This window comes from Stegodyphus dumicola, chromosome 2 (genome assembly GCF_044657685.1).
Source record: "Stegodyphus dumicola isolate Sdum_Otavi_A_Nest chromosome 2, ASM4465768v1".
In the NCBI taxonomy this organism is placed as follows: Eukaryota; Metazoa; Arthropoda; class Arachnida; order Araneae; family Eresidae; genus Stegodyphus; species Stegodyphus dumicola.
The window spans coordinates 254,299,591-254,317,051 of NC_140769.1; the positions used below are offsets into that span (position 1 = coordinate 254,299,591).

Below are 17,461 nucleotides of genomic sequence, written 5' to 3' on the forward strand. Positions count from 1 at the left end.
CTTCTTTTGGTGAGCTTCCATAAACCTTCTTTTGGTGAGCTTCCATAAACCTTCTTTTGGTGAGCTTCCATAAACCTTCTTTTGGTGAGCTTCCATAAACCTTCTTTTGGTGAGCTTCCATAAACCTTCTTTTGGTGAGCTTCCATAAACCTTCTTTTGGTGAGCTTCCATACTGGATAATTGCGCACTATGTGCCGCTTGGTCGCTATTTCATTCCGCTCTCTTTCTATCGCAACAGTATTAAATATGCATAATTGGGTGCCAAGTAAATTGTGACCACAAATGTCAGTTGAAATAAAAATGAATATTTAATCTCACTCGGCTGCCAAGTTTCCTAATCATTACGGATTCAACATTTTAGCATTCTACCCAGTCAGAATTCTTCCTCTTCAATACGTACCTACGTTCTAAGCTATCCAAGTGCTATGCCATCAACTTTGCTAAGCTAAGTTTTTTTTTTTTTTCTCTTTTTCATTATATTTTAGTCGACAGGATTGGACCAGATTCTACAAATTTCAGCGGAAAATGTATTCGTCACCTGGATTTTGGCAAAATGTCTACAAAAGTCAAATAAATGTGCCTGCTTATCTGCAAATAAAAAAGTTCGAACGTCTATGTGAAAATGAAGTATAGAATTTATTTCGGCCACTTCAACAATATTTAATATTTAAGCGGGAAAAATCAAGTGTGTTTTAAATCATCAAAGTGATTTAATGCTCAGAAGATTCAGCATTACATTGGTTCAAGGTTGTCGATCGGTGTTTAATGTGCTTCAAGTATGTGCGACAGAAAATTATTTGAGCTTTCACCTTTTTCTAATAGTATTTCTTAAGACGAAAACTGAAAATTGCAATCTTCATGTGAACTTAACCCTTTCGGCCCCACCGGGACATATATGTCCCGCAAATGTTTCCAAATCACCCAATGGGAAAAACAAGCGTAAAATTTATTGCCGCGAGTGTCCCACTGGTTTCCTGTGATTACATCTACCTTTTAGTGTAATTTTTTCTCGATAGATGACACTAGTGCCCTGTGAGCTCTTTGTTTTATCGTAACAGTTTTGACAAGCGGGAAAGTTTGGACATTCTGGCAGCCATTTTAGGCGAAGATACATGAGTGGACACACGTGCTGTTTTCGTTGTATGTGATTTTCGTCTATTTTTGCCATATCAAGCAGTTTATTTGAAGTAAGTGAATTTTCATTGTAGATTTTGAAAAAAAAATAATATTATGGGACATATATGTCCCAATGGTCTGTTTTATTGGGACATTATTGTCCCAGTGGTTATTGAAATATATCTATGCCTCATTCTCAAAATGGCCATTTCTGTATTTTTAGGCATAGCAATATCATGAATCGCAGGAAGAGATTGACAAAGGAAGAAATAATTAAATTATTGAATGAACCGGATTCAAGTGATGAATTGGACGATTCAGATATAGACAAGGAATATGTCCCTAGTTCCTCAGACAGTGATAGCTGTGAAGAATTGAGAGAAAATTCAGGAACATCAAGGGCACCGAAACGAAAGCTGTCATGTCTTGAGCATTCATCAGAACCCTCCGTTGACTCGGACTCTGATGATTTCTCACCCGATGAAGCGGAGCAGGTATCAAAATATAAGTGCAAGGCAAAAAATAAACATAAAAAAAAAAAACTATTTCAAAACCTACTGATCCTGTCATTTGGTCAAATGTTGGTCCAAATTTTGAGCCACGGCTCCATGTATCTAAAGACCGTCCAACTGCAATACTGGCCAAAATCAACAGATCCTCTAATGAATTAGAATGTTTCTCATGTGTATTTCCACGAAGTCTTCTTATTTTTATTTCTCAATGTACCAACCAGCGCCTTGAAATACTGAGACATGAAAAAAAAGTAGATATTCCTGACACAGACCCTTCAGAAATTATGCTTGTGTTGGGAGTTATGCTTGTCATGTCGTATAATCAAGTACCGAACTTTTCAGATTATTGGTCCAGCAATTCTTCATTGGGAAACGAAGCTATCAAAAATGCGATTTCCCGTAACAGATGCCTATTGTTCTTTGCAAAAATGTACTTCAATGATCCAGAAAAAGATGCGAATGCTCCAAAGACATATTATATGGATGAAGTGGTGGCATGTTTCAAAAGGACATTTATGCAAGCTCGCGAAGATAGTCCCTTTCAAAGCATCGATGAATCCATGGCTAAATTCAAAGGTCGTTCTAGCCTAAAGCAGTATTTACCCCTAAAGCCAATAAAACGGGGAATCAAAGTGTGGGAGAGATGTGATGCTGCTACGGGCTACACCTATGACTTCAATATATATTCTGGCAAAGACATGGATAATACAGATCATGAGGGTACAATACTTGGAGAAAGAGTTGTTCTAAAACTTTCCTCAACAATACGTAACCTAGATGTTACACTTACATTTGATAGATTTTTTACAAGTGTAAACTTATTGGATAACATATCCTTTCCTTCTGTTGGTACTTGTATTTCTCGTAGAAAAGACATGCCAAAATTCTCTGACGAAAAACTTCAAAAAGGTGATTCAGAATTTCTCCAGAATAGAAGAGGAATTCTTGCAGCAAGATGGCAAGATTCAAAGGAAGTTCTTATTCTGAGTAATTGCCACGGACCTGATGTCATACAAGTAAAACGCAAGCAGAAAGATGGAGAAAAAGTAATGACAAATTGTCCTACCGCTGTTGCCGACTATAACAGATTTATGGGAGGAGTAGATTTGTCTGATCAAAAGATATGCCTATATGATTTTGACAGAAGATCTACAAAATGGTGGAAAAAAGTATTTTATAAACTTTTGATGACAGCTGTTGTGAATGCACACATATTGTTTCAAGAAACCAAACATAGGAAAATACCTCTCTTGCAATACATTGTCCCCCTAGCCGAATTAATGATTGCTCATGGCAAAGAAAATGCAATTGTCAAGAGGAAGAAATCAGGTCGACCGTCAAATGCAACAAAACTGATGTTGAATGTTGGAGATCATTTGCCATTAGAAGGGCCAACAAGAAGAAGATGTGCCCGCTGTGCCAAACAAAATAAAGAAACCCGAACAAAAACTGTTTGCGCCATGTGTAAAATTGCACTATGTAAAAACTGTTTTGCAATGTACCATACATAGAAATTTCATAAATAATGTTGTGTAGGTAGGTGTTTTCTGATAAAACTGTTTCAAAAGTATTGTGAAATTCATTTAGAACTAGAAAACTGAACTTTTCACTATGTTTTATATTGTCACTTCAACCCCAATGGGACACATGTGTCCCAACTAAAAAGACCAGTGGGACACATATGTCCCACCTCCAAAATGGCCCTTACAGTAAATTTTTGCTTATAATTGGGCAAAATATTGCTATTTCTACTTTATTTTACCTAATAAACCCCTAATTTATCTTTTTTTTTTTTTAAGAAAAAACTGGTTGTGAAAGGGTTAACTCGGGTTTACCAATGAGATAAAATTATCAAATATGTTGCGGACTCTATATTATTTGCACTTAATTTTTCTTATCAATTTTCTGCAATTTGATTGTGCTGTTTTGCAAAAACATGAAATTTTGAAACATGAAAGCATGAAAAGATTTTAACTTATCATAGTTATGTGTGACCAAATTAAATAAGGAATTTTAAGATACTTAAATTAGTTTTAGGGAAGAACATTAAGATAAATAATTATATCTGGCTGTAACGAAAGTTTTTCGCCAAAAAATGTTCTTAAAAAATTAGAAAAAAAAAAAAAAAACATGAAAGCAGTAGCTTTAGTGGGGGCAGTAATCACCACCCAAATCTATGATTTTCTGCCAACGTTTCGGTAGTTTTCTAAAACCTTTGGCCTAGATACTTGGTGGCCGCGAGTGCAAACACAGATCAACCTCATTTCGAATGTCCTGTGCAGAACTGAAGATAGCACCTGAAAAATGTAGCTGCAGGAGTGAAAAAAGGTAGAAGTCCGAAGGAACGATGTCGGGGCTATATGATAGAGGTGGCAAAAGACCCCTTTCGAGTCCATGGAGTCTAGCCGGTGAATGCAGACACATGTGATCTGATGGCACATTACTTTTTTTTTGCGCCGAAACTCATTTCAACTTTTTTCCTTGATAGCAGCATCAACACGGACTAGCATATCGCTGTACAACCTACTGTTGAGGGTTTTACCTTCTCCCACATCCACTTTGTAGATAATACCGCGGCAATCCCAGCAGATAGAAAGCATGATCTTTTTGTTAGACAAATTGCGCTTTGCGACGCTGCCGATGGGCTCGCGGGGCGCAGACTAATCCCTTTTTTGGCCTGTGTTGTTAAAGAAAATCCACTTTTCATCACAAATGATGATCCGGTCCAGAACTTTGTCTTTGCGTTGATATTTGAGCAGATTAGTTGCAGGCCCGAATACGTCTGTCCTTATCTGCTTGAGTTAGCTCATGCGGCACTCAGCGATTGAACTTGTACGTCAAGTTCATGCGATGCATAGCGCGACTAATGGACATGGCACTTATGTCTAAAATTCTTTAGCAAGCTCTCGAGCGGTTACATATTGATCATCTTCCACAAGTTCTCGCAGGTGGGCTTCATCAACATCACTATGCCGGTCAGAGCGCTCTGCTTTTTGAATGTCATAGTCCTTGTTTTTGAACTATCGGTGCAAACCTTCACAGTGTCATATAATACAACATTAGTACCTAAAGCCGTATACATGATTTGGTGACATTCTGTAGTTGACTTTTTGCAACAGAACTGGAAGTCTATGATGGTTCTAATCTGGTAGCGTGACAGTTCCATTTCAGACACCTCATACTTAATGATGACGATATTTTTTCACAAATTTCACAATACAGTGTTCTAAAGCAAGTTTCTTTCAAATGCCAAAAATCGTTTGACAAAATATGGTTAAACACGCCAAAGCGAATTGTTTGCGTAGACGATATTTGCGGTGGCGGATAACTTTCGTTAAAACCCGATATTTTTTAATTTATGATAGAAATTTTGAATTTTTGATGAGAATTTTTTAAGTTAGTGAAATAATTTTTAAAAATTATTATAAAATATGATAAACAGTATCTTTGAGTATTACTATAGCAAATATTAAATGTTTTCGTATAGAGTAATAACGTATAAAAATACGAGTAATTTAAGAAACTGAATAGTTGTCAAAAGTAGCATAGAATTATATGAACTAATTTTAAAATTTTATGGATGCTTATATGTTCAGACAAACTTTGAAGGCTCCCAATTTATTTTTTTCGTATATAATTATTATTATTTTCAATAAAGTGCAGTGTAGCTTGTCCAAAGGGACTTTTGTCCCTGAAGGACTATTGTTTTCGTTTTGCGATTTTGCGTTTGTTCATTATCAATATCCGTTTCACTTTCTAAACTGTTGTCGCCAAATATTAAGAGTCCTGCATTGTATTTGAAGAAATTAAATAATGAAAAATCTGCATAAATGTATGCATATTTTTCGCATTGTGATAAAACAACGGTACATAGAGCCATCGAATTTTGAATGACGTAATCCTACTGCGAATATGGGCATGTGGAAGCACAAATTTCAAATTTGGAATTTGTTTTATTATCGATTTCATATTTTGTAAAACTTTAACGAATTTTTGATTAAGCGAGCAATAGCAACGTTGTAAAAAAAAAATCTCCAGCGCGCGAGACTCTGTATCGAAATTCTAAAGATATTGTTACGTTTTTCCTAGTCTTCTGACACCAGTTGTTGCGTTATTTTCTTCATTCACGTTCGTATGGGTTTGTAGATTTGGAGTGAATAACGACGACACTTGATGAAGTATCGAAACACACTTTGTTTAGCCAATATTAATCCAGACATCTCCAATAACACTTTTTACAGTCGTCGAAAATCTACTATAAACACACTGGAACAATCAGCGACACAGCCTTCACACTGTCAGGCAATAACGGTGGAGATAGCTTCACTGCAAAGCACCAGAGTAAAACTTCCGACTCTGTTTGGTCGTTCTCGGAACTTCACGTACTCTCGAGACTCTCCACGCGATGCACTCGACGATACACAAGCACAGCTCCCGACTCTTCGGTTTATTTGTTCCCGGAGCTCAACACGCTCTCTCGACGATGCACTAACCGCGATACACTAACAGACTCCTCCGGTGCACTCGACAACCCACTCGTCACTCGTTGCGCCCGGCTGTCAATTCGATCGAGTACGCACTGCTCTCTAGACGAGGCACACTCTCTGAGACACACTAACTGACTGCGGACCAACAGGGTTTATATAACTTTCGACTTGTGTTCGAGAACATTCTGGGCTAAACCGGTAAGTATTCGTTCCAGAAGGTTCTCCATCCGTCCATGGTATATCGCCAAATGGGCGATTTTTCGCCAAATGTGGCAACCCTGCATTCTCTTGCTATTTTATGACAACCCTAAAACTGCGTTGCGGGGAAGCCATCTTACCGCGCCCGTGCATTTCGTAACAATATGCTCAATTTAAAACTATTTTGCGATATTGCTCTTGAATTGAATTTTATCGTTTAAGTGCGAAGAACTTGATATTTAATAAATAAAGGTAATAAACAAAATATTAAAAGAACGCCCCTTTGGACCTAATTTAAAAATCTTAAATCTTTCAGTTTTTTTTTTTTTTTTTTTTTTTGAGGGGTGAAATAGAACCAAAAGCTTCTCTTGGTAAGCTTCCATACTGTATAGTTCACTTTAGCTTCAATCTCTGTGTCGTTTAGACGGTATTTCATTCCGCTTTCTTTCTGTCGCAACATCGGTGCAAAACATCACTTACACCAGAATACTGCTGCCACCCCTTTGTATCCGGCCAACTGTGCACTTGGGTTTCCATTGGAAATTGGCATATTCGCACTTGCCAGTCATGACCCATTGCAGGCATTGTTGGTGGTTACGTGCCATCACACAGGGATGCAATTCGAACACTGGTAGTTTAAGCCCATACGCAACTGGCATCCGTGTGTTGAACTACACCATCTGGGTCGCCACTGTTGATTTTGGCCGTTGCAGCCTTTTGGCCATGGCAAACAATGTGCAACAGTCTCCGCTGTCCTCTGGAATCAATGTACCGTGGCTGAGAAGTTGGTTGGTTGACTTTTAATGGCATAAAACCTTGAAGGTTATTATGCGCCACATGAATGGTGAATATAATCCAAAATGTACAAACACACTGTATCAGATGAATTGTTGAAATGAACCTGTAATACTGATGAAGGCATGGTGTGTGGTGTGGTGTATTTAATTATGGCAAAGCACACTAGGGCTATCTGCCTAAGGGGAGGGATGCCTTCGGGGAGGACTTTCTAAGGGAAACTGGCTCATATACACCTTACACATGGGGAAAACCACGAAAACACCCATGCAGCCAGCCCGTTTGTGGGATTCGAACCTCGGACCGAACTACCAGTGTTCAGCGACTTTACCGCTCGGCCGCTGGTGGGCGATGAAGGCATGGAGAAATGACTTTTTGAGAAATCACTTCTAGAGCAATTTGGAGTTGTCTTTCAATGCATCTCATATCTTGACCGTGACAATAGATCAACATACAGGGAACCATGCACTGTGGGAGGAAGTTCTCTTAAAATGGAATTAATTTTCAGGCTGAAAGAGTGATACTGAGCACCGAACCTTGGGGTACACCTTCTTGTTGTACAAATACTTGAGAAAGCAACGAACCAATCTTAACTTGGAAAGTGCGGTCCTACAGAAAGTTTTGAATGAAGATGGGTAAATTACATCCCAACCCAGTGCTGTAAGGATCCATGCCGCCAAGTTCTATCGTACGCCTTTTCCACGTCAAAGAAGATTGAAACACATTATTTCTTTTCACAAATGCATTGCGTACTGCGGTTTCTAAAAACAGGGCATTGTCACGTGAAGATCTTTTTTAGGATACCAAAGGAAACCACTTTGGTAAGGCAATGATTATTCTCCAGATAGTAGGTGAGACGGCGATTTACCATTTTTTCTATGATCTTGCAAAGGCAGCTAGTGAGCGCGATGAGGCGGAATTTAAAGGATTTTTTGGATCCTTGCTGGGTTTCGCTGTAGGGATTACAAAGGCCCTGCACCAGGCAGTTGGAAAAATTTGTTCCTTCCATATCTGATTATAAAGAACCAGAAGGACCACTAGAAATTCATATGGCAGATGCTTTATCATCAAATAACTTATGCCATCAGGACCAGGGCAAGTCCTTTCAGTGCGAGATATTACACTTCTTGGTGAGATCTTTATTATAAGATTCTGCATTAGGATGGGAAAAGTCGATCTGAATCCTTTCCAAGCGCATCTTGGTGGACAGAAATTCTTTTGAATAATTGCTACTGCGAGATACAGCAGCAAATGTATTACCTAAAGCATCGGCGATTTCTTCTCTAGTGCTTATCAACTTTTCATTAAAACAGAAAAAGAAATAATCATTATATAGTCCAGAGGATTTGCGGACTCTTTCCCAAACCTGTTTGCTAGACATTGAGGAGGTAATAGTGGATACGTAGGCTGCCTATGATTTTTTCTCTGACTTTGCCGCCTAACTTTTCTTGCATTCGCCTTAGTTTTTTTTAAGGGCAGAAGATTTGCCAGTGTTGGATATCGGCGAAAGATACGTCAAGCTTTCTTTTGCTCTCTCGAAGTTTCATGACAATCACTGTTCTACCAGGGTTTAGGGAACTTTGTCGAAGACTTCGGAATACAGAGTTCAGCTGCTTGTACAACAGTTTTAGAGATCATTTTTACTGCTGCAGGGGTGTAGCTAGAGAGGGGCATCTGTCCTTGGGCGCAGAATCCAAGGGACGCCAAACTGATGTTACGACATTTTAGAATTAAATGTTTTCCATCCTTGGCAAGCAGTAGGGGACGCGAAATCTTCCGTTGTCCCTGGGCGCTGAAAACCCTAGCTACGACTCTGTACTGCTGCATTAATCTCCACATCGTTTACCATTTCTTCAGTTAGCACAACACAAGATGCAAAAACATCCCAATCAGCTTTATTGTAAAGTAAGCGTGGATGTCTTGAGGTCATTGACTTCCCTGTAATATTTGCAATCACTGGGAAATGGTCAGTATCGTAGAGATTCTCCACCACACTAAAAGAGCAAAAAGGTAGTAAAGATGAGGAACAAAAAACCAGATAAATTGCATGAAATGTTCTAGTTGGCTGATGAAAGTAGGTGTAATCCCCATTATTAAGGAGACAAACAGAATGATCTTACTTTAATTATTCGATCTGCCGGCCCCTTTAATTATAGTGTCTCTACTTCCCCATAAGGTACTATGTGCACTGAATGCACCTAAAAGCAAAAAAAGGTTCTGGGAGCTGCTCTATTATTATGTCTAACTCTCGCTGATCAACATGCTCATGTGAGGGTAAATAAATATGCATACCGAGATTGAAAAGCATAAATTAATCTGGATCGCCCGCCACAGCTTGAAGGGAGGTCGTCAAAAAGAGAGCAGTGTATGGGTGATAAGGCCCACACCACCACAGGCACGATCCCCAAATGGTTTGTCCATTTTTACTGTATATCTCCGTATCTTAACATGTCTGCTTGGTTTTAACAAGGTCTCCTGGAGTGCAAAGCAGGCAGGTTGATAGACGTTGATTTAATCCTTGATATTATCCAGGTTTTGAGTGAAACCCCGGCAATTCCATGATATAAATGTACCCATTATGGATGCTTGTTTTATTTTTACTTTCGAGGCAAAAGGTGTTTCAAAAGAGATAACCTTTGTTCAACGTCCATTTCGTCTGAAATGCTCTGAACTCATGCTTGCAATAGAACTTTGACTGGGGGTCCTGGATTGTTGCTTATTTTTTCTCTTTGGTAACATCTCTATGTTTGTTCTGTTGGACATCCTGTTTTCCTTTAGACGCAGTCACCGTCACTTCTACTTTCAACATCAGATTTTTCCCAATTTTTGGTTTCTAGGATCTTCTGTCACTCGGAGATTCTTTTTTCTAAGCAGTTATTGTGGTTTCCGTTGATATTTATCTGAATGATTTTGTTGTGGATGCATAAGATTTATTAAGTCTTGGCTGATTAGAGAGAACAAGTCTTTTGGCGTCTGCAAATGATATCTTTTGTGTAAATTTAATGTTTTGAATTTGTTTTTTGTCCGAATTGCCATTTCGGACATGAGCTTGAAAAAGCTGGGTGCTCACCTTTACAATTTATACATAATGGGGCAGCAGAGCAGCCTTCACTTGGCATGGCCGACGGTGGAACATCGAGAGCACGTGAGGCTACCGCGACAAGAGGTCTTTCCATGTCCAAAGCGCTGACATTGAAAGCAACGCAGTGGATTCGGTATATACGGCCTGACTGAACAGTTTAGGTATCCAGCTTTTATGTTTTTAGGCAGATTAGGAGATATGAAAGGAAGTAACATATTTAGCGGGAATGAGTTGACCTTCTCTTCGTATTTTGATCCTACGAGCACCACACACGTTTTGTTCTGCCAACTCTTTTAACAAATTCCTCTTCAGTTACTGTCAGTAAGTCTATTTCAGAGATTACTCCTCAGGACGAATTTAGAGTATTATGTGGCTTAACTGCAATGTTTGCTTGTTCTAATGTAGTTAGTTTCAAAAGACTATAGACTGCTTTCTGGGCATCTATCAAAAGGTCTCCAGACCGAAGTCTCTTAATATTTTTCAGTTCTCCTATAAAAGACAAAAGATGTGTGTTTATTAGAAAAGGTGACTTTTTTTCAATTCTTCAGAGCTGGTTATAATTAAGAAACAAGGAAAAAATACATTTGATACATTGCTTTCTATGTCACTTCTTAGTCTTTTAGTCACAATCGGAGTATCGGGTACATTGTTGGAGCAGGAAGGTATCATAGCGTTCATATTTAAATGGAGAAAAATTCGGGTCCGACCGCCCCACCCAGCATGGAGACCAACAAGGGGACGCAGATCCCTACGCCAGAGCTAGCCGGACCTATACGCAAAGAAGTTCCACAGTCAGCTTTTCCAAAAGCAGCTCCCAAAAGTCAGCTTTCCCCCCCCAAGCCACTGACAGAAGGACTAGTGACTAGCCGATTGACACCCGTAAGGATGACAAGGTGCCTCCTGTTTAACTGAAGCAGGGGCCAAAGCAGTGTGTTGGGGATAGTACCTTGCCCCTCAACTACCAGGACCCTCCTTTCCAGTGACACGGGTCTCCACGCACGGCAAACATGTGGGCAGTTTTCTCGCCACTTGGAGAAGTAGGAACAAGGCTGTTCCAGTTTCTTATGACAAGCCCGAACCTCAGAAGAGGAAACCATAAGGGAGAAGGAAAACGATAAAAGTTGCAGTTAAGAGGAGAGATCACTGAGGCTCCAGGATTGTGACACTTGATCACCAAGACGGTAATCCACTGAAGGATCTTCATCCGCTATGCTTTAGTTGGGCATGTTGGAACGGCCTTCACGCCTAGGGTGGCACTACCAGGAGCTACTTCCAGTGACATCCCACCCTGCCACATTGAGGCAGCATGGCAGGATTTGGTGGGGATTGTGCTTGAGAAATCGCTAGCCGATGACTTGTCATTTCACTATCCTTACATCACTTTCTCCATTGGTTCACAACAGCTGCACACGAACAGCCCACCAAATGTGCTGTTTCAGAAAATTACATTACTGACGCCAAAGTTACAGCATAGGGCAGTAAGCAGTGCATGTAATGCAAATACTAACAAACTGAATGCTAAAATTTACAAGACACGAAACTGAGAATAGAAAACACTGACAATGCAAATAAGAATAAACATATTTACAGATATGTACATAATGTTTCCTGCTTTGCCAGGAGTTACAAAAACTTTGGAGAACTTAAACAGTGATTCAGCGGAAAGGCTAATAAGCTGGATTATGTAGGTCGAATTCTTGATTTATATACTCCAGCATCAACCATGCATGCCATGGTTTTGTTTTCTGACAAGCTCATTGCTCTAGGTGAGTGGTAGTCATAATCTAATGGCTGTTTGGTGCATAACTAAAGTATTTAATAAAAAGCCAAAGTGGTAATATTTACAAGTATTTTTCAGAATCTTATCACCTCATTATAGTCAATACTGTTATTTATCAGTAAACATACAATTTAGAAATAGTTAGGCTTTTACAGTAACACAAATTTGTGGAGAAAAATTGGGAGATTAAAAAGAAAATGGCTATTTTCAAATTAAAATGCTTCTTATACAATACAATGCTGTTTTTTTCATGTATGTATGTGTTTCTAAAAGAATGAGGGGAAACAGGATATGCAAAGATCATAAGAGATTTATTTTATAGTTGATCAAACAAGACTGGGAATGTTTAGTTAACAAATACAATACAAACATATGCTTAATCATACAAAATTATATTTCAAAGTTTAATCATAAAAAATTAGATTTTTTCCCTTTTGGAAAAATAAAAGGCAGCAACTACATGTCAGCAAATGTTGTTCCAGCATATCCAACATTAGCTCTTTCCAGATTCACATAAGTAATGTACATTCTGAAAAATAAAATAGTGTTATATATAATACTGTTCATAAAACACTGATTATATATTTTAAACACAAATTTACTAGATTTAAAATGTTAGCAATAATTATTTTAAAGAAAACTGCATGAATATCAATAGCAAGACAAGTATATTTGTATTCCATGCACAAATTACTTCACTTATGTCATATAAAAGAATACTACAGTCAAATACCGAAAATCCGCCGATCTGAAATCCACCAACTCCTGAAATCCGCATTGCCTCTCAAAATATAAACATTCAATTTATAGGTTCCAGAAAATGCAACATGGAGAATGAAATATGGAAGAAAAACACTTAATGAACAATGCCGTCATAATTACCGAATAATAATGACTCATAACGGAAATACGAAATTATTGACATCATGATAAAAGGTGCCACCCCCTCTAAACTGTATCGAGATAAAAAGTAAATCATCAGAGTTTCTGAAAAAAATTCTTTAAGGTGACTATTCTATGTCACACTATGATTGAAAAAAAAAAAAAAAAATTATTTGTTAGCAAAATTGTGAAATTCTGTTTCCCAAACAACATTAGTAAATGTCTGCCATATTACATGGCCATCTTCTCTGTTTATTGAAACTGAGAGCGATAACAGTGAATTTTCTGATTTTAGAGTCAGTGCAGCAAGGGTTAAAGCAAGAAAATTGCTTTTATATTCAAAAGAAAGAATAAATGAGAAGGCTTTGGAAGAAAAAGATATTGTTGAATGTATGATGTGTTCAGATGACCAATGATGAAATCATTGGCTCTGTTTTGAACTCATCACAGCAAGAAAATAATTCTGACACCGACACAAACAGTGAATTTGATAGAAGTGAGAAAATATCTTTTAATGAGAGTTTGGAACATAGTGAAAAATACCTAAATTTTTTAAAACCACAGAGGTGAGTCACAGAGCAAGAGATTATGACTCTATATAATTTACACACACACACACACACACACACACAAAAAAAAAAAAAAAAAAAAGCTTACACTGGAGCACCCTAAAGTTTTAAAACAAACCTCTACCAGAAAACTGTTTGAAACATGTAAAAATAAATAAATAAATATTTTATGCTTTATTAATAGCCTTCATTGTATAAGTCCTTAATGTTTTTAAATATCCCTGTAATGACTAATATAAATGAATAATATAATAAATATATGTAATAATTTAATCACATATAATAATATAATAATGTACATGTCTATTATTGTAATAATGTATATAATAATTTAATTAAATGTATCTAATATGACTTATTTATTTTGTACTTTTAGTCTGAATATTATGATTTATTTTTTATGTCCTGAAATCCTCTAGACTTCTACTGTATTACAATATGATTTCTTTATTCATTTATCAAAAGTAATTTCGACAAATTTTGAGACCTATTAGGCCAACATCTTAATCTGGCATTGATAAACATGAATGGAGAAACAATACAAAATGACCAGAGTATTTGAGACTCTAGTCATGTTTCACACAGACTAGTCATTTTTAAAATGTCAAGATACCAGGCATATAAGAAAACTATTTAAAAAACAATTGCATAATCTTCTATGATTTAAATCTTTTCAAACCAGTGATATATGCTATTATGGTACTGCCATATTCTGTCTCATTTGCAGCAGAAAGCAAGTACCTGTATTTTCATATTTTATTTTTAATTTGAAAGGGATATCCTTGTTGCTGTCTTGCTGTAACCTTTATCATTTAGAGAAGAGAACAACTATCTTCATGTCCTGTTTTTAACTTGGAATAAAATATAACTTAAGACACAATAACACGCCGAACAAATACTAATTCAGAAGTCAAACAACAAAAATCAGCGTTATATTCACAAAATTTTCACAGGACTAGTTTCGATGGTTTTACCGAACCATCATCTTCAAGCTGCAAAACCGCAAATGAACAAGATAGGAAAAAATGATTAGAAAGCCTGGACAAGAATAAGCAAGTGGCGCCATCTGTTGGCGAAACCAGAACTAAAACATAATTTCTCTAAAAGCCGAAGGCAAATTTGGATTGGAATTAGGATCGTTAACTAGAACAGAAAGATTTTTATGAATGTGAAATGCCTCTAGAAAATCCAGTTCTCCAATGGAAGATGTTTTTTGAATAATTTTGGCAGCAGAAAAATTGAAAGTGTGATTTTCGGACCAACAATGTTGAGCAACAGAAGACTTCTGTGTTTCCTTTTTTCTAACATATGCCTCATGTTCTTTGACGCGAAATTTTAAGGCTCTCTTAGTTTGGCCAATGTAAATTAAACCACACTGGCAAGGAATCCTATAAATACCCCAGGAATTCATATCCGGAATGGGGTCCTTGAGTATAGAAGTTGGAATTTTATTGATGGGAGAATAAACAACTCGAAAGTTAAATTTCTGCAAAATATGTGCAACTTTATAGCTAATTGATGGAAAGAAGGGAATGACAACAGAATTTTTATAATCTCCTAAAATAAGAGTGTGGCTTTTAGTGTGTTGAGATGAGAATTTTTTAACTGCTTGATTAATAATGTTGGGTGAAAAGCCCCTGTCAATAGCTATTGCTTTTAAATAATTTAGTTCTTCGTCAAGGGCTAGTTTGGAGGAGCAAACTTGAAGAGCACGGAAAACATAGGAATAAAATGAAGCTAACTTTTGTTTAGTCGGATGACATGATTTAAAGTGTGGTGGAAGGCAAACCGATGAAGGTTTACGGTAAACTGTAGTACTGAAGTTGGATGTGTTACGTGTGACCAGAATGTCGAGAAACGGAAGAGAATTGCAAGTCTCGAGTTCAAAAGTGAACTGAATAGCAGGATCAATAGAATTCATTGTTGAAAGAACTTTATTTAAATCATCTTTATTACCTTCAAACAGGGTAAAAGTATCGTCTACGTAGCGGAACCATGCCGGGAAGTTTAAAGTTTCAAACAATTTTGATTCATAATAATGCATGTAGATATCAGCCAGGATGGGACTGAGGGGGCTTCCCATGGCTAATCCCTCAGTTTGCTTGTAATATTTATTTTGGAAAACAAAATGTGTTTGTTTCAAACAGAGTTGAGTGAGAGAAATTAGCTCATCAATTTCGATGCAAGAGAAATGAAATTCACGAAGTCTGGTTTCTAGACATCTTAATGCACCCTCCACTGGGACATTGGTGAATAATGATTTTACATCAAAAGAAACCATGAGTAAATTACTAGGAGAAATGTTTTTAACCTTTTTTACAAACTCTATTGAATTTTTTATGGTGTAAATGTTATTGTCTAATAGAGTGAAAAATCTAGAAACTAAATATTTAGCTAATGGATACGAGGCAGTACCTAAATTTGATACAATAGGGCGGAAAGGAATACCACTTTTATGAATTTTGGGAAGAGCATATAATCTGGCACAATTCGCAACAGGTGGGATAAGCGAATGTTTTAAGTTGCTTGAAATGATTTGCGAAGATTTGATCGCAGTTTTTATTTTGGATAAGTCCGAAGGTGAAGGATCTTTAGGGATCGTATTATATGGTCCTTCGTTTAAGAGTTTTGTGACACCATCGATGTAAATGTTCTTATCCATGACGACTATCTGGCCACCTTTGTCGGCCTTTCAAATGATAATATCCGGGTTAGAATGAATTTCGCGCATTGTAGCTCTTTCTCTCGCAGTTACATTTGGTTTCAAAGGTTTATTATTGAATTTCACATTATGAGCGATAAGATGCCTAATCATTTCTTTCTGTGAATCTGAAACTTTACTGAACTTGAAAGCTTTTTCTATAGGAGCCAAAATCTTTGGAATCGAGGGTTTACAGGTTTGTGAGAAGTTAAAATTATATTTTAGAATTCTCTCTTGTTCTTCCGAAAGACTAACATTAGAAATATTAACTATTGGCTTGATGTTTACAATGGGAAGATTTTTTGAGCTACTTGAACTGGAAAACTGTAAAAGAAGTTTTTCGAATTTAACTGCAAGGGTGATTTTATGACGGATAACTGCATTCTCCGTTCTAGACCAAGACTTTTGTTCAAGGGCAGTGAATTCTGGATATGATTTAGCGAGTTCCAGATGAAGCTTATAGAGTTCATGTTCAATTTTGGACAATTGTTGACGTGTATTCCTTATCACGGACCGAAGTAAGGCAAGTTTGCAATTTAACAGAATTCTTGAAACGCGACTCGAAGGTTTTTGATTAGATTTGATTTGAATAAAATTGGGGATCAATTTTTTACATTTACATTTAAGTAAAAAGTCAAGATGATTCAGGAATTTTTGCCGTTTCAGGCGTAATTTAGTGAAACGATTAACGGATGAAGGCATGATAAACAATGCAGAAAATCAAACTAAATTAACTGAGCAATAATAAAGTACACACAATACAGCAGAAAAATCCCTCACTGAAATGAATAGAAAATAAAACGTTTGTAAGCAAAATGCATAAAATCAGACAAGCAAAGCACAATATCCAAATGTACAAAACATAAGCATAACTTGAAAGTTGCAAAAATGTACTCACCGAAACTCCTACAATCACAAAATGGCGGCCACACCACGTGCAAAAAAGAAAGCACGTGCAAAAAAGAAAGCAAATGGTATTCCTTTCCGCCCTATTGTATCAAATTTAGGTACTGCCTCGTATCCATTAGCTAAATATTTAGTTTCTAGATTTTTCACTCTATTAGACAATAACATTTACACCATAAAAAATTCAATAGAGTTTGTAAAAAAGGTTAAAAACATTTCTCCTAGTAATTTACTCATGGTTTCTTTTGATGTAAAATCATTATTCACCAATGTCCCAGTGGAGGGTGCATTAAGATGTCTAGAAACCAGACTTCGTGAATTTCATTTCTCTTGCATCGAAATTGATGAGCTAATTTCTCTCACTCAACTCTGTTTGAAACAAACACATTTTGTTTTCCAAAATAAATATTACAAGCAAACTGAGGGATTAGCC

At 37.0% G+C, this 17,461-nt stretch overlaps 1 protein-coding gene across 1 annotated transcript in view; it reads right to left on the bottom strand.

The window, feature by feature from the left end:
• Window positions 1-12,262: 12,262 nt before the first annotated feature.
• Window positions 12,263-17,461, bottom strand: part of LOC118199802 (macrophage migration inhibitory factor-like) — a 29,453-nt gene continuing 24,254 nt past the window's right edge. The window contains exon 3 of the mRNA XM_035371664.2: window positions 12,263-12,499. Within this exon, the coding sequence (XP_035227555.1) occupies window positions 12,427-12,499 (73 nt within the window). The 3' untranslated portion in view covers window positions 12,263-12,426. The remainder of the gene's footprint in view (window positions 12,500-17,461) is intronic.